At 40.4% G+C, this 22,488-nt stretch overlaps 1 protein-coding gene across 1 annotated transcript in view; it reads left to right on the top strand.

Annotated features, from left to right (window-relative positions):
• cps1 (carbamoyl-phosphate synthase 1, mitochondrial) overlaps nucleotides 1–22,488 on the top strand; it is a 108,766-nt gene that overhangs the window by 10,226 nt on the left and 76,052 nt on the right. Inside the window, exons 4-16 of the mRNA XM_047371408.1 lie at nucleotides 3,568–3,657; nucleotides 3,745–3,801; nucleotides 3,889–3,981; nucleotides 4,068–4,157; nucleotides 4,440–4,568; nucleotides 5,063–5,169; nucleotides 5,324–5,465; nucleotides 5,660–5,737; nucleotides 11,963–12,061; nucleotides 14,887–14,982; nucleotides 19,902–20,091; nucleotides 20,269–20,426; nucleotides 20,558–20,686. Coding sequence (XP_047227364.1) covers nucleotides 3,568–3,657; nucleotides 3,745–3,801; nucleotides 3,889–3,981; nucleotides 4,068–4,157; nucleotides 4,440–4,568; nucleotides 5,063–5,169; nucleotides 5,324–5,465; nucleotides 5,660–5,737; nucleotides 11,963–12,061; nucleotides 14,887–14,982; nucleotides 19,902–20,091; nucleotides 20,269–20,426; nucleotides 20,558–20,686 — 1,458 coding nt within the window. The remainder of the gene's footprint in view (nucleotides 1–3,567; nucleotides 3,658–3,744; nucleotides 3,802–3,888; nucleotides 3,982–4,067; nucleotides 4,158–4,439; nucleotides 4,569–5,062; nucleotides 5,170–5,323; nucleotides 5,466–5,659; nucleotides 5,738–11,962; nucleotides 12,062–14,886; nucleotides 14,983–19,901; nucleotides 20,092–20,268; nucleotides 20,427–20,557; nucleotides 20,687–22,488) is intronic.

Raw genomic sequence — 22,488 nt, 5'->3', positions numbered from 1 at the left:
GCCGGTGGGATTGAGGAAGTAGTATTTGAAGTAATCTGCCCACTGACCCACAACATCCCGAGTTGAGGTCAACAGCACACCCTCCCCACTGTAAACAGTGTTGGTGTTGTACCTCCCCCCGAGATACCGGAAGTCGTTTTCCATGGCCTCTCCGAACTCCTCCCATGCCTGAGTTTTTGCCTCAGCAACCACACGAGCCACATGCCGCTTAGACTGCCAGTACCCATCAGCTGCTTCCGGAGTACCACAGGCCAGAAAGACTCGGTAGGACTCCTTCTTCAGCCTGACTGCATCCCTCATCGCCGGTGTCCACCAGCGGGTTCGAGGATTGCTGCCGCGACAGGCACCAGCAACCTTGCGACTACAGCTCCAGTAAGCTGCCTCGGCAATGGAAGCGTGGAACATGGCCCATTCAGACTCAATGTCCCCCAACTCCCCGGGAACGTTTTTGAAGCTCTCCCGGAGGTGGGAGTTGAAGCTTCGCCTTACGGGAGACTCCGCCAGGCGTTCCGAGCAGACCCTCAGGATTTGTTTGGGTCTTCTAGGTCTGACTGGCATCCTCCCTCACCATCAGAGCCAGCTCACCACCAGGTAGTGGTCAGTGAAAAGCTCCGCTCCCCTCTTCACCCGAGTGTCCAAGACACGTGGCTGCAGATCAGATGACACGACAACAAAGTCGATCATCGAACTACAGCCTAGGGTGTCCTGGTGCCAAGAGCACATATGGACACCCTTATGCTTGTACATGGTGTTAGTTATGGACAATCCGTGATGAGCACAGAAGTCCAATAACAAAACACCACTTGGGTTCAGAACGGGAGGGCCATTCCTCCCAACCACACCCCACTAGATCTCACTGTCATTGCCAATGTGAGCAGAACAAGTGTGTCCCCTGGAGGGGCACTCTCCAACACCCCCTCCAAGGACTCCAAAAAGGGTGGGTAGTCTGAACTGCTGTTTGGTGCATAAGCACAAACAACAGTCAGAACCCGTCCCCCCACCTGTAGGCGGAGGGAGGCCACCCACTCGTTCACCGGGGTGAACCCCAATATACAGGCGCAGAGATGGGGGGCAACAAGTATGCCCACCCCAACTCTGTGCCTCTCACCAAGGGCAACACCAGAGTGGAAGAGTGTCCAACCCCTCTCAAGGAGACTTTTTCCAGAGCCACAGCCATGCATCGAGGGGAGCCCGACTATTTCTAGCCGGAACCTCTCTACCTCGCACACCAACTCAGGCCTGGCTCCAGAGTGGGGCCCTGGTGACCCGCGTCTGGGCTAGGGAACACTGTTTCCAGTATAGCATTCATCATGAGGGGTCTGTGGGCTGCACAGTCTGATCCCTCACCTAGGACCTGTTTGCCTTGGGTGACCCTACCAGGGGCAAAAAGCCCCTGACAACATAGCTCCTAGGATCATTGGGACACTCAAACCCCTCCACCACGGTAAGGTGGCAGCCCAGGGAGGGCATTTAAAGATATATTGCTTTAAATAAATGCCATTTCAAGATTGACTTTCTATGCATATAACACTGGCATATGCGATGGTGACCTCCAGCTAAGCCACACTGTCACTGATTTTTCGAACTTGAAAAATGTCATGACATTAGCATTTCATGACAACATTACTTTATTTTGTACTATGACATTATTAGTTTCACTCATCTTGGCTGACCAAATACTTGGAGCACCTTACATGGAAGAGTAAATTTGTTCTATTTACGGATTAATTCAAATAGTCATTATTTGACCCCTTAGAGTCATTTAAAGGCTGTGTATAAATCTATGAACTTTTATTAAGAATAGAAAAGGCAAAATATGTGACAGTGATACAATGTCATAAAGTATGCGTCTTGAGTTTAGAGCATTGTAAATTTTACACCGGTTACAATACACATGCAAAAGCTTGATATAGTCTTTAAATGTCATAGTCTGTGGTTTCTGTTTCTGGTTTTGTCATATTTATTGTTAAAAATATCATTCCTTTAAACAGGGTCAGCATTTAATTTTGGTTGCATTTAAATTTTACTTAGATATTGCTGGATAACAAGTGTGAAAAAAGGAATCCTTAAAACATGAAAATAAAACTTGAGAATATAACTAAAGGCACACTCACGCCAATATGCATAGTTAGATAATCACATTCTCTCCTGCTTTACAGTAGATAAATACTATGGCACCAACAAAAATATTTCCACTTCTGCATTAGTTTGTGTAAAGGTCCTGCATCAGCAGATTTAATGTTTACATCCATATTAGGCTGTGGGAGCTTGAATGCGCATAGTACAAACAAACAGACAATAAGATTGAGGGAGATTATTATTGTGTGAATTTTGTTTAAATCTGCTTCTGCTTCCTTTGATCTACACACTATAGGAAAAACAGTTCTTATATGCAAGCACACACGTTATAGCAGCATTGCTTCACTGCAGATTATTTGTAACTAAATAACGGTATTGGAAGTATTTAGTGTTCTGCACATGCTGTCAGCATAATTTTTACCAAAAGCCCCAGAATTTAAAGCCCCAGGATTTGTTTTACCTGGGTAAAAGAAATACTGGGGATTTGAATGCCTTCTGTTTCCATTGCTCTGAGGCACCACGGACCATTTATTTGAAACAGCTTAATGACATATGGGGATGTTGGGAAGAAAACTGCACTACACCTTCAGTCCAGCAGATGACATTACTCCTTTACCTTATTTAAAAGACTATTAGCTAATAAATTACTTATTTTGTTTCAACTGATACATAATAGATGATGAGATGCTTTAGAGTTATGCAGTGGATTAATTCCTTCCATTATTCCTAATTTGCTCTGAATCCATTAGCAGAAAAAGTTTCAATAATTATTTTAAATGTATTTATTTTTTACCAACCTGCATCTGGCCAGAGATGTTGCTTTACAATGGCATGACTCATTTACAATAACTACTAAACACTGATTAATGCACTTATTTTGTCTTTTATTATCATCTTGTAAATTCATATAACTAAAGAAAACTGTTTTCAGCTAAAATATATATTTATTATAATAAAAAGAAAACAGATAATAAATCTAGAAATACGGGGAATCATAAGCAAATATTCATATCAAGTAGAAGCATAGAGAGTAGAGTAGACAATGGCAGGACACAAGGGGGAAGAGGACCCCTGGGAGCTTCTTTGAAACTGCATCCAAACCTGGAAATGGTCTCTCCTCTTTCAGAGTTGTCTGCATAAAACTATGAAAATTTTAAAATAATAAAGAGTTCACACTCCACTAGCTCAGGTTTACATGAAAATACTTCTTAGTATCTTAGGGAAAATGTGTATTTTTCATGTACAAGTTAAGTTACCCAGGTAAATTTGTATCCAAACGCCCCCTGGGCAATGGAAAAGTGGCTATTGTTGTTGTTCCTGAGATAATGGGTATTACCTTATTTACTGCTTCATGCTTGTTGTTTTCCAGTGTTTGTTGGTCATGCAAATGTTGCAGTTATTTATAACACAGTAAATAAAATCCCATTAACTTCTTTTATCTTATTAGCTGGAACTTTCCTTAAGCTTAATTTGCTTTGATGCTTATAGGTGTCAGGTCTTCTTGTTCAAGATTACAGTAATGAGTACAGCCACTGGAATTCTGTCAAGTCTCTGGGTCAGTGGCTACAAGAAGAGAAGGTTGGTTTTCAAATTACCAAGCACATGGTGCAACATCATAGGTTAATAGGATTATTCTGCAAATTAACTTTTCACTCTATTTTAAAGGTTCCTGCACTGTTCGGAATAGACACCAGAATGCTGACCAAGATCATCAGAGATAAGGTCTTGCAAATTTAAGGGCCAGCTCTATTGTATCGTAGATGAATGGAGTTGCTGATCACTTCCTGAAATGCTCTTGTTTCTCCTCAGGGTACCGTTTTGGCAAAGATTGAATTTGATGGGCAGCCTATAGAGATATCTGACCCCAACCAGAAAAACCTGATAGCAGAAGTTTCAACCAAGGTAGAAACGACAAGGCATGCTTGTTTTAAATCCTACTATTTGAAAATAGTGTAAATATTTTTTTGCTGTGTCATCTCTTCCATTAGGAGATAAAAGTTTTTGGAAAAGGCAACCCAATCAAAGTTGTGGCTGTTGACTGTGGTGTTAAACATAATATAATCCGGCTGCTGGTTAAGGTAAGAATGTCAAAACACTGTTGTTAACTATGAATTCCCTTTAACCTTTATTGGAACTTTACATTTGACCATAAAAGTGTAAAACCTGTGTAACTTTGAGTGCTCTTCTTATTTCAGTTGTTGATTTAAAAATAACTACTGCTGTTTTAAAGATGCAACTGGAGATTACATGGATTTATTAATTTTCTTGGTGTTTTGCTTAACTATGTGAAAAGAAAAAAAATCAATTAGGCCATATAGGGTCTAAAAGACAACCCACTTTCTATATTTCTGTGGATGCAGCGAGGCGCAGAGGTCCACCTTGTGCCATGGGACCAGGACTTGCTGAGCTTAGACTATGATGGCTTGTTTATATCAAACGGACCAGGAGACCCATCTCTGGCTGAAACACTTATCAACAATGTGCGCAAGGTATGAGCTTTAGTAAAAATCAAAGTTCACTGCTTCTGTTTCACTGAATTGTAATAAGACTTAATGTCATAGTCAAATAATGCATCCAAATATTGTCTATTTGTCTCACTTTTCGTTTTGTTGCATACATATATTTAAATTAGAGATGCACTGAGAAATAGGCTTGTGATCGGAATCAGATGGTTTTCAGACTGACTGGTCGGTAAATCATCATACCTAAAAGATACTGAAAGAAGAAGATAAAAGATAACAGCCACTAATACTAGTTGCACCAACTGTGATACTTGTAATATAAAATGCTAAAGACAATTTTAAAGTTTCAAGTCTGAATCTTGTCTTTGTTTTAAGATAGCTCAACCTATTTTTACAGTGATTGCTCTCTCTAACACCACAGTGTTGCCAAATAGACAACAAATTTCTGATCTGTGCATCTCTAATTTCAGTGTTGTAAATTAGGTTTAAATTCCAGTTTTAACTGGATGTGTTCTTTTAAGGTGCTTGAGAGTGATCGACCCCTGCCGGTGTTTGGGATCTGCATGGGCAATCAGATCACTGCTTTGGCTGCAGGAGCACAGTCATATAAACTGCCAATGGGTAACAGGTGAAATACTTTTATCATAAATAAATACACGATTTAATACAATACCATATTGTTAAGAGATTCTTTTTAGAATAAATATGTAAATAAAAGTTGCTTCCCCTAAGGGATAATAAATAAAAATATTTAGATTTGATGCATACCTGTGGTTCCCCAGAGGCCAGAACCAGCCGGTGCTGAATGTGATGACAGGCCAGGCCTTTATTACAGCACAAAACCATGGTTACGGCATAGACAGCAAATCATTACCAGCAGGCTGGAGTCCACTTTTCGTCAATGCCAATGATGGCACCAATGAGGTTAATTTCACTCTATGTGCTTGTCAATGCATACGCATGTTGAGTTTTATTTGTTGTATATGGTTTCTTAAAAAATAGTCTTATAAAAGAGTCCATACATGTTTCCAACAACATTTTTTATAGACTCTTTTGTTTCTGGAAGGTTATCAGTACTTTTTGTTTAATTCTGTATGTATAATATGCATATTTTCCAGGGCATCATGCACAACACTAAGCCTGTTTTCACAGCCCAGTTCCATCCGGAGGCTAAGGGTGGTCCCACTGACACAGAGGTAATTAAAGACTTTGATGGTGTTGCATAAAGTACCTGAATACTATACTGCCACTAATTAAAGGTGTATTCAGAGGATTCAACACAGGTAAAATTCTACGTATTCCACAGAAATAGGACTTGTACAAACAATGGCCTGGAAAAACAGAGCTGTGCTCATATAGTAGAGTTTGCAATAAAACAATAATTAATGTTTTTCTTCTTTTGTTGGTAGCTGTTGTTGTAGGTTTTAGGTCTTAGAGCTATTAGGCAGAACAGCTATTAACATGAAATTACTGCAACAATAAAAGGTTTGGAAACAACTTATTATTAATAATTTAATAGCTGTTTTGAAACATTCTGTATGGGGTGTCTTGCAAAACTATTCATACCGAATGAATACTTTCACATTTTATCACGTTACAACCAGAAACAGGTAAATGCATTAAAAATAGCTGGTTTGTGTTTGCTTAAGACAAAATGCATAATTGTGAAGCAGAAGGACAATGATTCATGGTTTTGAAAGTATTTGCAATTACAAATCTGAAAAGTGTGACATGCATTTGCGTGCAGGTTACTTTACTTTAATACTAAAAATAAAATTCAGCCCAACCAAATGCTTTCAGAAGACAATTGGTTGTATTAATATATAGAGAGTGTAGGTTAACCTCAGTATAAATTAAGCTGTTCTGTGAAGGTCTCAGAAGTTTAGTAGTGAACAGTTACGCACAAACGGCTATAAGTACCAAGGAAGACACCAGGGATATTATTCTGGAGAGGTTTATAGCAGGTTATAAAATAACATCCTGGATGTCTCGGGAAACACTGAAAACAACATTTTCACAACTTCAAACTTAAGACATGGCCATCCACCTATAATGACAAACTGAATGAAGAGAGGATTAATCAGAGAAGCAGCAAAGAGGCCCATGGTAACTGGACAAGTTGCGGAGATTCACAGTCCAACAGAGAAAATCTATTGGCTGGACAGCTAAGAGTCCTATACAAAAAACAAAATCTGATCTTTATGGAAAAGTGACAAGAAGAAAGACATTGCTGACAAAAAGCTAGAAGAAATCTTGATTGCAATTGGCCACAAGCCATTTATGGGGCACAGCAAATGTGTAGGAAGGCGCTCTGTTCAAATGAGACCAAAATATAACTTTTTGGCCAACATAAAAACATAATGTGTAGTGCAAAAATAATATTGTGCATCACCCTGAATATACCACCCCTGTGGTAAAACACATTGTTTGCAATATCATGCTGTGGTGATGCTTTTTTTCAGCAGGGACAGGGAAGCTGGTTAGAGTTGATGGGAACAAGGATGGAGCTCAATTTAAGACACTACAGAACTAAAATTACAAAATTACAGCAATTACCCCATGCCAGAACAATAAATGAATGGTTTAGATTGAAGCATATTCAGTTGTTAGAATGACTCAGTCAAAGTCTGGACCTAAATCTAATTCAGAAACTGTGGCAAGACTTGAAAATTTATGTTGATAGATGTTCTTCATCCAAACTTATTAAGGTTAGGCTTTTTGGAAAGCAGAATGGGCAAAAATGTCAGTACCTAGTCCTTGATAAAAAACTATCGACCAACACTTTTTATGTTTTTATGTACACTTCTCAAAAAAATAAAGGGAACACTTAAACAACACAATATAACTCCAAGCAAATAAAACTTATGTGAAATCAAACTGTCCACTTAGGAAGCAACACTGATTGACAATCAATTTCACATGCTGTTGTGCAAATGGAATAGACAACAGGGGAAAATCTTTGGCGATTAGCAAGACATACTCAATAAAGGAGTGGTTCTGCAGGTGGGGACCACAGACCACTTCTCAGTACCTATGCTTTCTGGCTGATGTTTTGGTCACTTTTGAATGTTGGTGGTGCTGTCACACTCGTGGTAGCATGACAGTGTCCAGAGCCTGGAGGTGCTACCAGGAGACAGGCCAGTACACCAGGAGACGTGGAGGAGGCCGTAGGAGGGCAACAACCCAGCAGCAGGACCTACCTCCGCCTTTGTGCAAGGAGGAACAGGAGGAGCACTGCCAGAGCCCTGCAAAATGACCTCCAGCAGGCCACAAATGTGCATGTGTCTGCACAAACGGTTAGAAACCGACTCCATGAGGATGGTATGAGGGCCCGACGTCCACAAATGGGGGTTGTTCTCACAGCCCAACACCGTGCAGGACGCTTGCCAGAGAACATCAAGATTGGCAAATTCTCCACTGGCGCCCTGTGCTCTTCACAGAAGAAAGCAGGTTCACACTGAGCACATGTGACAGACGTGACAGAGTCTGGAGACACCGTGGAGAGCGATTTGCTGCCTGCAACATCCTTCAGCATGACCGGTTTGGCAGTGGGTCAGTAATGGTGTGGGAGGGCATTTCTTTGGAGGGCCGCAGGGCCCTCCATGTGCTCGCCGGAAGTAGCCTGACTGCCATTAGGTACCGACACGAGATCCTCAGACCCCTTGTGAGACCATATGCTGGTGCGGTTGGCCCTGGGTTCCTCCTAATGCAGGACAATGCTAGACCTCATGTGGCTGGAGTGTGTCAGCAGTTCCTGCAAGATGAAGACATTGAAGTTATGGACTGGCCCGCCCGCTCCCCAGACCTGAATCCGATTGAGCACATCTGGGTCATCATGTCTCACTCCATCCACCAACGTCACGTTGCGCCACAGACTGTCCAGGAGTTGGCGGATGCTTTAGTCCAGGTCTGGGAGGAGATCCCTCAGGAGACCATCCACCGTCTCATCAGGAGCATGCCCAGGTGTTGTAGGGAGGTCATACAGACACGTGGAGGTCACACACAATACTGAGCTTCATTGTGACTTGTTTTAAGGACATTACATCAAAGTTGGATCAGCCTGTAGTATGTTTTTCCACTTTAATTTTGTGTGTGACTCCAAATCCAGGTCTCCATTGGTTAATAAATTTGATTTCCATTTATGATTTTTGTCAGATTTGGTTGTCATTCAACTTTGTACAGAACAAAGTATTCAATGAGAATATTTCATTCATTCAGATCTAGGATGTTACTTGAGTGTTCCCTTTATTTTTTTCGAGGAGTGTTTAAAAAAATATTCCTCCAGGTCACAGGTAGTTTAGAAGACTACTGATGGTGCCCATTCTTCTGCAGTAGAGTGCAAATGGTTTTGTGTGATAGTTCTCTTTTGTGTTTTCTCAAATGGTTGATATCTTATAATGTTTATCATTTATTTGCAGTTTTTTAACCGTTTTTACAGCATGCACTTTGTGTAAACCTCAGACAATTAATCTTTAACAGCTAACATTTTTTTCTCCAGAAGACACAATTTAAGTTATTGAATTTTGCCTATTTGTTATGATTTGGTTTTTGGTTTAGGGTTTTTTCCTTATATGTTATTCACTGCTCAAGTTTTGAATCATGCTTCTGTTTATTATTTTTCTGGTCATGTTTTAGTCTTGTTTATTTTTTGTCAAGTTTGGTTTTGTTTGTATATTAGAGTCTCTGTTTTTGTCGCAGCCACGTTTTGTTCTGTCTGTCAATTAAGTTTATTCGGTTCACCTGCTCCAAGTTAATCTGTCTCCTTGCTCCACACATGGTTTTCACTCCATGTATACAGGTCCTTCTCAAAATATTAGCATATTGGGATAAAGTTCATTATTTTCCATAATGTAATGATGAAAATTTAACATTCATATATTTTAGATTCATTGCACACTAACTGAAATATTTCAGGCCTTTTATTGTCTTAATACGGATGATTGTGGCATACAGCTCATGAAAACCCAAAATTCCTATCTCACAAAATTAGCATATTTCATCCGACCAATAAAAGAAAAGTGTTTTTAATACAAAAAACGTCAACCTTCAAATAATCATGTACAGTTATGCACTCAATACTTGGTCGGGAATCCTTTGGCATAAATGACTGCTTCAATGCGGCGTGGCATGGAGGCAATCAGCCTGTGGCACTGCTGAGGTCTTATGGAGGCCCAGGATGCTTCGATAGCGGCCTTTAGCTCATCCAGAGTGTTGGGTCTTGAGTCTCTCAACGTTCTCTTCACAATATCCCACAGATTCTCTATGGGGTTCAGGTCAGGAGAGTTGGCAGGCCAATTGAGCACAGTGATACCATGGTCAGTAAACCATTTACCAGTGGTTTTGGCACTGTGAGCAGGTGCCAAGTCGTGATGAAAAATGAAATCTTCATCTCCATAAAGCTTTTCAGCAGATGGAAGCATGAAGTGCTCCAAAATCTCCTGATAGCTAGCTGCATTGACCCTGCCCTTGATAAAACACAGTGGACCAACACCAGCAGCTGACACGGCACCCCAGACCATCACTGACTGTGGGTACTTGACACTGGACTTCTGGCATTTTGGCATTTCCTTCTCCCCAGTCTTCCTCCAGACTCTGGCACCTTGATTTCCGAATGACATGCAGAATTTGCTTTCATCCGAAAAAAGTACTTTGGACTACTGAGCAACAGTCCAGTGCTGCTTCTCTGTAGCCCATGTCAGGCGCTTCTGCCGCTGTTTCTGGTTCAAAAGTGGCTTGACCTGGGGAATGCGGCACCTGTAGCCCATTTCCTGCACACGCCTGTGCACGGTGGCTCTGGATGTTTCTACTCCAGACTCAGTCCACTGCTTCCGCAGGTCCCCCAAGGTCTGGAATCGGCCCTTCTCCACAATCTTCCTCAGGGTCACCTCTTCTCGTTGTGCAGCGTTTTCTGCCACACTTTTTCCTTCCCACAGACTTCCCACTGAGGTGCCTTGATACAGCACTCCGGGAACAGCCTATTCGTTCAGAAATGTCTTTCTGTGTCTTACCCTCTTGCTTGAGGGTGTCAATAGTGGCCTTCTGGACAGCAGTCAGGTCGGCAGTCTTACCCATGATTGGGGTTTTGAGTGATGAACCAGGCTGGGAGTTTTAAAGGCCTCAGGAATCTTTTGCAGGTGTTTAGAGTTAACTCGTTGATTCAGATGATTAGGTTCATAGCTCGTTTAGAGACCCTTTTAATGATATGCTAATTTTGTGAGATAGGAATTTTGGGTTTTCATGAGCTGTATGCCACAATCATCCGTATTAAGACAATAAAAGGCCTGAAATATTTCAGTTAGTATGCAATGACACTAAAATATTTGAATGTTAAATTGTCATCATTACATTATGGAAAATAATGAACTTTATCACAATATGCTAATATTTTGAGAAGGACCTGTACACACCTGTTCAGTTAGTCATCGTGGAAACATTTCTCAAACCAAGTCTTGTTGTTTTTTGATCATGCCATGCCTGTCTCGCCTGCCCGTTTGTTGTTTTGTTCATGCCTCCTGCTGTGAGTGAGTTTTTGTTATTAAACCTTTTTGCACTTACCATCACGCTGCCTTCTAGTCTGCATTCTGGGGTCCTATATCTCGCAAGTCGTAACACTTTTAGTGTAACGTCACAACTGATTCTGCTTGCAGTCACATCAATATTGTGTAGCACCTTGTATTTCTATCTACCTCTGTTGTCTGTGCCTAATTTGCATTGTGTAGGTAATTTTACTCCTTTATGCCAGAGTTCTCCAGGGTAGTGTTCTATCAGCAGGTCTACAGTGATATTTAAGGTCTCAGAGATACTGTAACTCTAGCCTAATTGAATAAAGCAGAAATTAGCTTTCATCCTCTTCTTCCTTGTTCTCTTAGTGTGTTACCCATTCATTTTTGTAGTGCAGTTTTTATAGTGTTATCCTGCTTGTTTACAAAACTAATAATACCATTTGAGGCAGATTAAACAAACCTACACTGTATTTTAATGTTCCTACTAATAAAAATAATGAAAATGTTAAAATCAACCTAAATATTATATAATATTTCATGTATTATATATATATTTTTAAACTTGTTCTGTGTGTCTTGCGACTTCAGTGAGGGATTATATTTGATCTTTTCTAATACAACTTTGCTGGATAGTCAGTTCATCTGACTTCTGAAGTAATTTAGGTTACTTGTTTGGGTTTCCAAGATTGGAGAATAATTTATGTATTTGTCAGTTACAATTTCTTCTGTGGTAATGAGTAAGAGAAATTAATTATATTCCAAGCTAGTGTATCACAGTCTAGTTGTTTTCACATAAACTACAGTGTCTTTAAACAAGAAAACATAAATTCTACGTTACATCTATATTTTCTTGACAGGGCCTGATTCAGAGTATTTCAGAATGTTGTTTTTACAATTACAATTTCTTTGTTTCAACAGTTTCTGTTTGATGCTTTCATATCCTTGATAAAGAATGGAAAGGATGCTAACCCCGTGTCAGTGATGCCCAAAAAACCCTGCATCCCTCCCAGAGCACAGGTACAAAAGAATCAGAATCAAGCTTTATCAGCTTTATTGCCAAGTTTGTGCATACAAACAAGGAATATGACTCCGGTACACTTTGCTCTTTTGTTCTGTTTTTGCATTACAGAATATACAAATTTACAATTTACAATGTACAATATACACATATCTAATAGAAAAGGTGCATTTGCAACATCTGTATGCTGTTGTTCTGTACTCTATTGAATGTTCACCAGAGAAACAGCCTGGGGGAAGAAACTGTCTCTGTGGCAGCTGGTTTTAGTAAACACTGCTCTGTAGCGGCGGCCTGAAGGTAAAACTCTAAACAGTTTATGTGCAGGGTGTGTGGGGTCTGCAGAGATTTTGGCAGCTCTTTTCTTGACCCTAGACCTGTATAAGTCCTGGATGGAGGGAAGGTCAGCTCTGATTATTCTCTCTGCAATCCTGATTATTCGTTGCAGTCTGGACCTGTCCTGTTTTGTGGATGAGCCAAACCACACTGAGATGGATGAAGACAGGACAGACTGAATGATGGCAGTGTAGAAGATGACCAACAGCTCCTGTGGAAGGTTGAACTTCTTGAGTTGCCTCAGGAAGCACAGTCTCTGCTGGGCCTTCTTTCGAACAGTGTCTATGTGCGAAGACCATCTCAGGTCCTCAGAGATGGTGGTTGCTAAGAACCTGAAGTGGTCCACGGCCGATACAGTGTTGTTGAGGATGGTGAGGGGGGTGTATGGGGGTGGTGTTCTCCGAAAGTCCACCACCATTTCCACAGTCTTGAGTGGGTTCAGTTCAAGGTAGTTCTGACCGCACCAGTGTACCAGCCGATCCACCTGCTGTCTGTATGCAGACTCATCACCGTCCTGGATCAGTCCAATGACAGTGGTGTCGTCTGCAAACATAAGGAGTTTCACGGACAAGTCCGATGAGGTGCAGTCATTTGTGTACAGAGAGAAGAGGAGTGGGGATAGAACACACCCCTGGGGGGCACCAATACTTATTGATCTGGATCGGGAGAAGATGCTCCCCAGTCTCACCTGCTACTGTCGGTCTATCAGGAAGCTGTTGATCCACTGACAGGTGGAGGCTGGGACATTGAGCTGGGTGAGCTTCTAGTGGAGGATGTCTGGTATGATGGTGTTGAAGGCCGAGCTGAAGTCTACAAACAGGATCCTGGCGTACGTCCCTGGACGGTCGAGGTGTTGCAGGATGAAGTGTAGACCTAAGTTAACAGCAACATCTGCCGACCTGTTTGCTCGGTAAGCAAATTGCAGGGGGTCCAGCAGGGGGCCTGTGATGTCTTTCAGGTGCTTCAACACCAGCCGCTCAAAGGATTTCATGACCACAGACGTCAGGGCTACAGGCCTGTAGTCATTTAATCCTACGATGGTGGGTTTCTTGGGAACCGGGATGATGGTGGAAGGTTTGAGGCAGGAGGGGACCTCACATTTCTCCAGTGACTTGTTGAAGATCCTTGTGAAGATCAGAGCAAGTTGATGTGCGCAGGCTTTCAGACATGATGGGGAGACGTTATCAGGTCCTCCAGCTTTCTTTGTTTACATGCGCCTGTTTACCTCTTCCTCGGAAATCTTTAGTGCAGGCAGAGGATCTGAAGGTAGGGGGTTGGTTGCTTTATGGGAGGAATTTGTTCCTGAATGGGATGTAGAGGGGATGATTTGAGGGGTGAATGGCTTCTTGACATATCTGCAGTAGAAGCCATTCAGACGGTTGGCCAGGAGACGACTCTGTTCAGGATGGGTGGAGGGGCTCTTGTAGGCAGTCAGGTTTCTTAGACCAGTCCATACAGCTGAAGTGTCACCAGTAGAAATGCTGTTCTTAAGCTTTTCACTGTAGTTTCTCTTAGCTGCTTTGATCTCTTTTGTTAGTCTGTTCCTGGCCTGCCTGTACCGCGCCCAATCTCCACTGCTGTGAGCTTCTTCCTTTTCCCTGCGCAGATTCCTGAGGTGTGGAGTAAACCATGGCTTATTGTTCCCAAAGGTGCAGAAGGTCTTGGTCTGCACACACATGTCCTCACAGAAACTGATGTATGATGTCACCACATCAGTTAGTTGGTTTAAGTTAGTGGCTGAGGTTTCAAAAACAGTCCAGTCTGTGCATTCAAAGCAGGCCTGTAGCATCTGCTTTGATTCCTCAGTCCACTTCTTAACAGTGTGAACCTTGGGTTTGGAAGCTCTTAGTTTCTGTCTGTAGGTTGGGATGAGGTGGATTAGATAATGATCCAAAAAACCCAGAGCAGCCCTGGCAACAGCATGATATGAGTCATTTAAAGCTGTGTAACAATGTAACAAAGTGCTTGATATTTGCCAAGTATTAATGTTTATTAATATTTCTGGATGTCAAAGGTATTGGAATGCACCAAACAGGATCTCAATAAATATATCAGACTAGAAAAAAACTTAGAGCACAGACCTCCACCAAGGCAATAGTTGTTACATGTCAGTTTTTTTCTATATTGATGATGTATACTCTGGATAATTTCTGGCCAATGTATATCAGCTGCTGACAGGGTGAGGAACCATGTGGAAATTCCAAGTTGTAGCACCATGGTCAACAATCAAGGTTCCTTGAAAAAAATCCTGGATCCAGACGGTGCTCTTCATCACCGCCAAAATCCAATTAAGGGTATTCTTATATAATTTAAAGAAAGGTAGCTAAAACTTTTCAGGCAAGATTTCTGTGCAGCAGGATTGTCACATTAATAAATGAAAATAATTCATTTGGGCTCCAATGCAAAATTAACTCATTTCTGTACATTTGCAATTAGGTATTGAGGAAATGCAGTATTTTTCTTTATTTATTAACCGTTTGTCTTAATGTAGGTTTCAAAGGTGCTGGTGCTGGGGTCAGGTGGACTGTCTATAGGCCAGGCTGGTGAATTTGACTATTCTGGATCTCAGGCTATCAAGGCCATGAAGGTAAGAGCATCTTAATGTAAATTGTTAAGTTTAAATATGCAGAACCTTGTTTTCCATAACCTTTACCTTGGTTGCTGTACAAACTGTTATCAACAAGAGCAGTATTAAAAAATAAAATTCTGCATAAATTTGATGCAGTTAAATAGTTACATGAATTAAAATTTAGTTTCCCCCTTCACATTTAGTTTCAGTTCATTTCGGTAATGCACCAAAACATGAACTCTTTTTCTACTTTATTAGGTACACCTGTCAGACAGGCCAGTGTGGGTATTTTATAAACTGCTTATCTACTGACAATATCATGGACAGCTGTCTCTTAAGTTTATAGAAAATTGTCCAGCAATGGGAAAATAGCCAGTAACCAGCAGTCGTGCAGCTGATAATGTCTTGTTAATGTCAGAGGTCAGATGAGAAAAGGAACGACTGATTCAAGATGAGAGAAGACCAACAGTAGCTTCAATAACCACTTGTTACAACCAATATATATTTGAGGCTCAAAGACTCCCGCAGCAGAAGAAAAATTGTTGGACAAAAACTATTCCTAGTTTCAAGTTGAGGCATTTCAAGGCCCTGTAGTGTCTCTATTTGAGCTGCGACATTCAGATGTGATGGTAAGCATTTGGTTTAAACAACATGAAATAATGGATCTATCCTGCATTGCATCAACAGGTCAGGTTGGTGGTGTTATGGATTAAGGGATATTTGTTTGACATTCTTTGGGCCCCTTAGTATCAATTAAGCTTCATTTAAATGCCCCATTTTACCCGAGAATAGTTGCTGATATCCCTTTATAAGTGTGCTGTACCTGCACTACTTCCAGCAGAATAATGCACCATGGCTTGAAGATGGCAATATTTCAAATGTACTCCAGTGCAATCCACTGTCACCAGACCTCCATGCACCAATGTACCTTTGGATTGTGGTGGATTAGGATGTTCATATCATGGGTGTGCAGCCAATGCATCTGTAGCAACTGTATGTTGCTTTCGGGTCAATATGGACTAACATTTCTGAGGAATATTTCAGACACCTTGTGCTTTGCCAAGACAAATCAAACTACAAGAGAAGGGCATTAATCTCACTAAAAAGAGCTGAAAACAGACAACAATGGTAATTGGAAGAAAGGTTGTTCTTATTTAAGTTATTAGTTGCTAGAAACAATGCAAAACTAAAATATTGGGTTTGCTTTGAATAAAGTTTAATGCCACACTATTAATTATTGTATTGATTGACATGTAGCTTAAAACATATGATCACTGGGGCAGACAAATTATCAGCTTGATTTTAAAATTATGAGCAGATGTCAAGATGCCCTTGGCCAAGACACTGAATCGAAATGTGTGTGTTTTTGCTTTTGTAAATGTGAATTGATTTTTTAAAGCTAGTCAGTAAGACCAGAATGACACTGTATAAAAAGCAAGCCAATTTACCAACCATTATAATAAAGAAATAAAAGCAACAGTGTGGTGGGAGAACAATGGATATTATACCATTGAGAATGGAGGAAAAATATTTGTATGGCTTGTTTTTGCAGCTCATGGCTGTTAAATGGTTTTATGGGAAGCCTGAATTGCATATACAGCATGTGCTATTAGTAATATTAGCACTACATGTTCTTTTTAACTGTATCAGGTCAGACTGTGTGCTGTGATCTATTGTCTGAAATTGTTTTTTAAACGAAACCAAAGAAATATCAGATAGAATGACATAAAAGCCGTATTGTGTTGTGGCCATTGAAAGTCTAATTCATCATAATTTGTCATGTTTTTTAAGATGGGATAAAACTGCTAAAGTAAAGCAAATAGAACGAAAGTATTATACTTATTTATTTGACCAAAATGTATGCATTTCATTTGAATATGTAGAATCTCCTCATGCTGCATTTACTGCAGCTGAATATTTTATTAACTGCTACTCTGCTGTTGCTTTTACTCTGCACAATGATTTCAGGGAATTCAAGTTCTGACAGTGGCTTCAACAGATGATTGTGGGTTTTCTCATACGAGCTGCTTGCTTCAGGTTCCAACACATTTTGTTTTGTTGACCTAAGTAGGGCTTACTCAGAACTTTTATTGGATACAACTTTGTGTTTTAGGTTTTTGCCTTGCAAGCATGACCTACTTTTCTTTTTAGACTGAATTAAAAAGAGAGATACACTGACATGTTCCTTTCAAAATGCAAATGCTTTAGCAGTGTTTTGCATCTCTGTGACATCCTAATGAAAATCAACAAATATTTTTTTCAAAGCTTGTCAGAACCTTTCATATTCATGGTATGATATACTACCTTTCAAATGTATTAATTTTAAGTGATATCACTACAAACCTAATGTAATATATTGGAATTTTAAGTGACAAGCCAAAACAATCTATAATTGTGGAAAAACACAAAATGATACATGGTTTTCAATGATTTCTACAAATAAAAATATAAAATATATGGTATGTGTTATTATTTTGACAGTTTATCAACTTCAAACTTTTAATCTTTGAAAGAGGGGTAGGATGAAATTCATTGTAAAAGGGAGCCATAAGAAGTCTGGTTTGCAGTTTGCTAAAAAACAAACACAGCAAATATGAAGAAAAAAGATCAGGCATACAAAACACTCAACATGGCGAAAAACTAATACTCTGAACAGACCATCAGAACAATAAAACATGATTGTCTCAGCATCATGCTTGTCGGCAGCAGGGACAGAGAAGGGAAATACATAAAACTTGCAGCTGCTATTACAAAAGAGCATTAAAGAAGTCAGAAGGTTTTATATATATATATATATATATATATATACATACATACATACATACACAGTACAGACCAAAAGTTTGGACACACCTTCTCATTCAAAGAGTTGTCTTTATTTTCATGACTATGAATATTGTAGCTTCACACTGTTCATCTAAAATGTCCTTGATGTCATCATATTTGTTTAGAGGTTCGTTTAACTTGTCAACCATGTTTTGAAATTCATATTTTAGGGATTCTTTAACAGATTCTGAGACAGAGTCAGTGATAGCACATAGAGTTAGTCACAGCAAAATCTCAGTCAATTGCCATGTCTAGGAGAGAGAAAGGGTTAAACACTGAAAGACATGGCCATGTGGGTCATCGGTAGAGGGTGAGCATTAAGTTGTTGCCAGCAGAAGCTTGGACGATGCCCCTCTCCAGAAAGGTGTCACAGGTAGACACAGAGCCAGGCCAGGTGTAGCTTCTAGGAAGAGAAAAGAGGGAGAATATAAAGTTAAAAACTGAAATAACAGCAAATAATGCAGAATTAGAGAGTAGTGTGAGAATCTAGCGAAGAGGGTGAAAGTGGTCATTATATCCTCCAGCAGCCTATGCCTATAGTAGCATAACTACAGAGATGACTCAGGGTAACCTAAGCTACTCCAGCTATAAGCTTTATCAAAAAGGAAAGTTTTAAGCCTAGTCTTAAAAGTAGACAGTTTGTCCATCTAGAGCCCACTGATGGCCATTGTTATACTAAAAACCACAACGATTGGGATACCGCTCTCTGTCTGATTGACCATAACCATTGGAAAAGAGAGGGGGTCATACAGGTAGCAGAAATGGAGGGTGTGTTTGCACCTCAACCATAACTGAACAATTGGGAAAACTTTGAAAGTGTCCCCAAGTGCAGTCGCAAAAACCATCAAGCGCTACAAAGAAACTGGCTCACATGAGGACCGCCCCAGGAAAGGAAGACAAAGAGTCACCTCTGCTGCGGACAATAAGTTCATCCGAGTCACCAGCCTCAGAAATCGCAGGTTAACAGCTGCCCAGATTAGAGAACAGGTCAATGCCACACAGAGTTCTAGCAGCAGATACATCTCTAGAACAACTGTTAAGAGGAGACTGTGTGAATCAGGCCTTCATGGTAAAATAGCTGCTAGAAAACCACTGCTGAGGACAGGCAACAAGCAGAAGAGACTTGTTTGGGCTAAAGAACACAAGGAATGGACATTAGACCAGTGGAAATCTGTGCTTTGGTCTGATGAGTCCAAGTTTGAGATCTTTGGTTCCAACCACCGTATCTTTGTGCGGCACAGAAGAGGTGAACGGATGGACTCTACATGCCTGGTTTCCACCGTGAAAATGGAGGAGGAGGTGTGATGGTGTGGGGGTGCTTTGCTGGTGACACTGTTGGGGATTTATTCAAAACTGAAGGCATACTGAACCAGCATGGCTACCACAGCATCTTGCAGCGGCATGCTATTCCATCCGGTTTGCGTTTAGTTGGACCATCATTTATTTTTCAACAGGACAATGACCCCAAACACACCTCCATGCTGTGTAAGGGCTATTTGACCAAGAAGGAGAGTGATGGGTGCTGCGCCAGATGGCCTGGCCTCCACAGTCACCGTACCTGAACTCAATCGAGATGATTTGGGCTGAGCTGGACCGCAGAGTGAAGGCAAAAGGGTCAACAAGTGCTAAGCATCTCTGGAAACTCCTTCAAGACTGTTAGAAAACCATTTCAGGTGATTACCTCTTGAAGCTCATCAACAGAATGCCAAGAGTGTGCGGAGCAGTAATCAAAGCAAAAGGTGGCTACTTTGAAGAACCTAGAATATAAGACATATTTTCAGTTGTTTCACACTTTTTTGTTCAGTATATAATTCCACATGTGTTAATTCATAGTTTTGATGCCTTCAGTGGGAAGCTGCAATATTCATAGTCATGAAAATAAAGAAAACTCTTTGAATGAGAAGGTGTGTCCAAACTTTTGGTCTGTACTATATATATATAGATATATAGATCTGTGTGTGTGTGTGTATGTTTGGACCACTGATTTATGGTTTGACATTCTGTTTCCCTTTACACATTATTTTTCTAGTGAAATGAAATTGCCGATAAGATATTTGTTCTTTCTCATGTTGTTAAATCGCTTTTAAATCTTTATTTTTTTGGTAATGTAGGAGGAAAACCTGAAGACAGTGCTCATGAATCCAAACATAGCATCTGTTCAGACCAATGAAGTGGGCTCCAAGCAGGCAGACTCAGTCTACTTCCTGCCAGTGACGCCAAAGTTTGTTACAGAAGTGATTAAAGCTGAGCGACCTGATGGCATCCTGCTCTCCATGGGTGGACAGACTGCACTTAACTGTGGTAAGATGTGCCTAGTTGTTTGCAGTTGATAAGATTAGGAAATAAGCATGTTCAAATGTTTATTATTATTTATGCTTTTAATTATGTAGTATTGTTTTTCATAATCAACATGTAATATTCAACAAATATACCTATTTAACGGTTTACATATACATCCATAAATGAAACCGTTCTTAGGAGTGGAATTATTCCAGCAAGGAGTTTTGGAGCAGTATGGGGTCAAAGTTCTTGGGACTCCAGTGGAATCCATAATAGCCACAGAGGACAGGCAGCTCTTCGCTCACAAACTTATGGAGATCAATGAGAAGATTGCCCCAAGCATTGCTGTGGAGTCGGTAAGGGTCCAAGTCCAGTTAAAAACAGAAGAGGATCCTGTATGTAACATATACAGTTTCTTAACATTTCTTATATATATCTGATATTTTTTGTATACAGACATTTTAAAGGAGGTTGTGGTATCTTTCAGGTTTCTGATGCCTTGAAAGCAGCAGAGCAGATAGGATATCCAGTGATGTTACGATCAGCCTATGCCCTGGGAGGTCTGGGATCTGGGCTTTGTGCTGACAAAGAAAAGCTGGAGGAAACTGCCCAGAAGGTATATTGTATGGAAACAATCTAGGTAAAGGTGTCTAACTTTTTAAAAATTATTAATATTATTCTTATTTTAGTGCTACATAAAATGATGTAATAAGATAAAACTAAATAAAACTATAAAGATCCAGAATAAAAAAAAAAAGATTTTTGACATTTTTCTGTAAAGAAAAATCTATTTGTCAAAGCAAAGTTGTTTCGATAGTTATTCTTCACTCCAAATTTCACAATTGCAATTTACAATTTCACAGCAATGTTTTTTGCTTAATTTCTTTTCAACATTACGTTTGATGGCTCCTTTACTATATTGAAAGTGCTCAATAGATAAATTCTGACTGATTAATTGAAGCCACCTCAAAAATAACTTATTTGTCAGAGTCATATATATTTCTCCATGATATTATTTGCAAAATAGAGCCCCGTAGCTTGTATTTTGACAGTGTTACAGCTGTGAGCTTGTTGTTTACAGGTTGGCTATGTTGGGGCCATCCATTTTGGTCGCACATTTTGACATGCGCAGCTCAACAGACATCGCAGCTCTGATGTCACTGGGAGCATAAGCCGGCTGAGATGCAAAGTTTCGTTGGCATTTCCCGCCTGTCTCACCGAACAGCACAACGGAGGCGCATATCTGGAGAGACAAGAGCTTTCAGGCGAACTTTTGCTCCACAAGGCCATTCCCGGAAGAGCTTGAAAGCTAGAAATCTGTCTGATACGAGAAGATCAGGAGATTAATTTACCGATCGAAGACCGTGCCGACACCCGGCACAGGTGGAAACCCACAGAGTTTCTATGTCCAAGGAGATGAGTTTTTCTCCTTGTGTAATGTAGTTTTCCCCTCCTGGACGGATGAGAAATTACTGTTGTTTTTTTCTTTAATTTGATCACGGACGCGTGGTCAGACCTGATCCATCCTCAACCGGTGGAGAGCAGGAATCTACGTCCAAGTAATTTCGTTCTTTTTATACCGGATAAGTGCAATTTAGAAGTTTGGGCAGGATGAGGCAGTTAAGGTGATGTAGGATCACCAGTAGTTAATCTCGGGTATTAACTTGTTGCATGCAATACCGATTGAATTATCTTATGCTGAGCTGTGTTTTGATTTGGTGCGCAAGTGCTGCTGAATTGTGTGTGGTTAATGTTTGTCTGGCTGATCTCAAATCAGCCAGGATTTAGAAGTTGGACTTTTAAAAGTTTTTCATTCAAAGCAGCTGCGGTCTGGGCCTCGCCCGACCATTCTTTGTTCCAGTTTTATTGCTGGAGATTTTCCACTGAGTTCCCGCCTCTGAGTTTATGACCCTTTGTCAAGATTTGGAGTGATCAGCTGGTTGTGGCTGATCGCTGCAATCGAGACATCAGCACCAGGAGGATTTATTTCCATTTAAGCCAAATTACACATTTTGTCCATAAAACTGCTGATTTGATCTTCATAGACACTAAATGCGCATATATATTTTTCTTTTATTATTATTGTTAGGTAGTCATTTTTATCCCCTTTGTGTAGAATAGTGCTTGTTAGTTAGGTGAAGGTTTTTGGACCAGAATAATGGTATATCAGGATTATTTGGCTTCAATAAATCTTCATATATATAATTAAGAGAAGCGTTTGTGTTTATTTCGTGCAAGAGTGATTTATCTGTCAAAATAAGGTCGAAGTTCCCCAACCTTCGGTGAAGTGGTTGAATAAACAGTGACAGTTGGTGGTTTTGGTTAATAATTTGTAATTATTAAAGAGCTTTGAGCCCATAATCACAACACCAGAGGACATCTCTGATTTCGATTCGTAAGTAATGATTTTTGGTTAAG

The sequence above is a fragment of the Girardinichthys multiradiatus genome, chromosome 7, assembly GCF_021462225.1.
Source record: "Girardinichthys multiradiatus isolate DD_20200921_A chromosome 7, DD_fGirMul_XY1, whole genome shotgun sequence".
Classification (NCBI taxonomy): domain Eukaryota; kingdom Metazoa; phylum Chordata; class Actinopteri; order Cyprinodontiformes; family Goodeidae; genus Girardinichthys; species Girardinichthys multiradiatus.
Note: the sequence above shows the minus strand (reverse complement) of the source record. Positions and strands in the feature narration are given on the sequence as shown.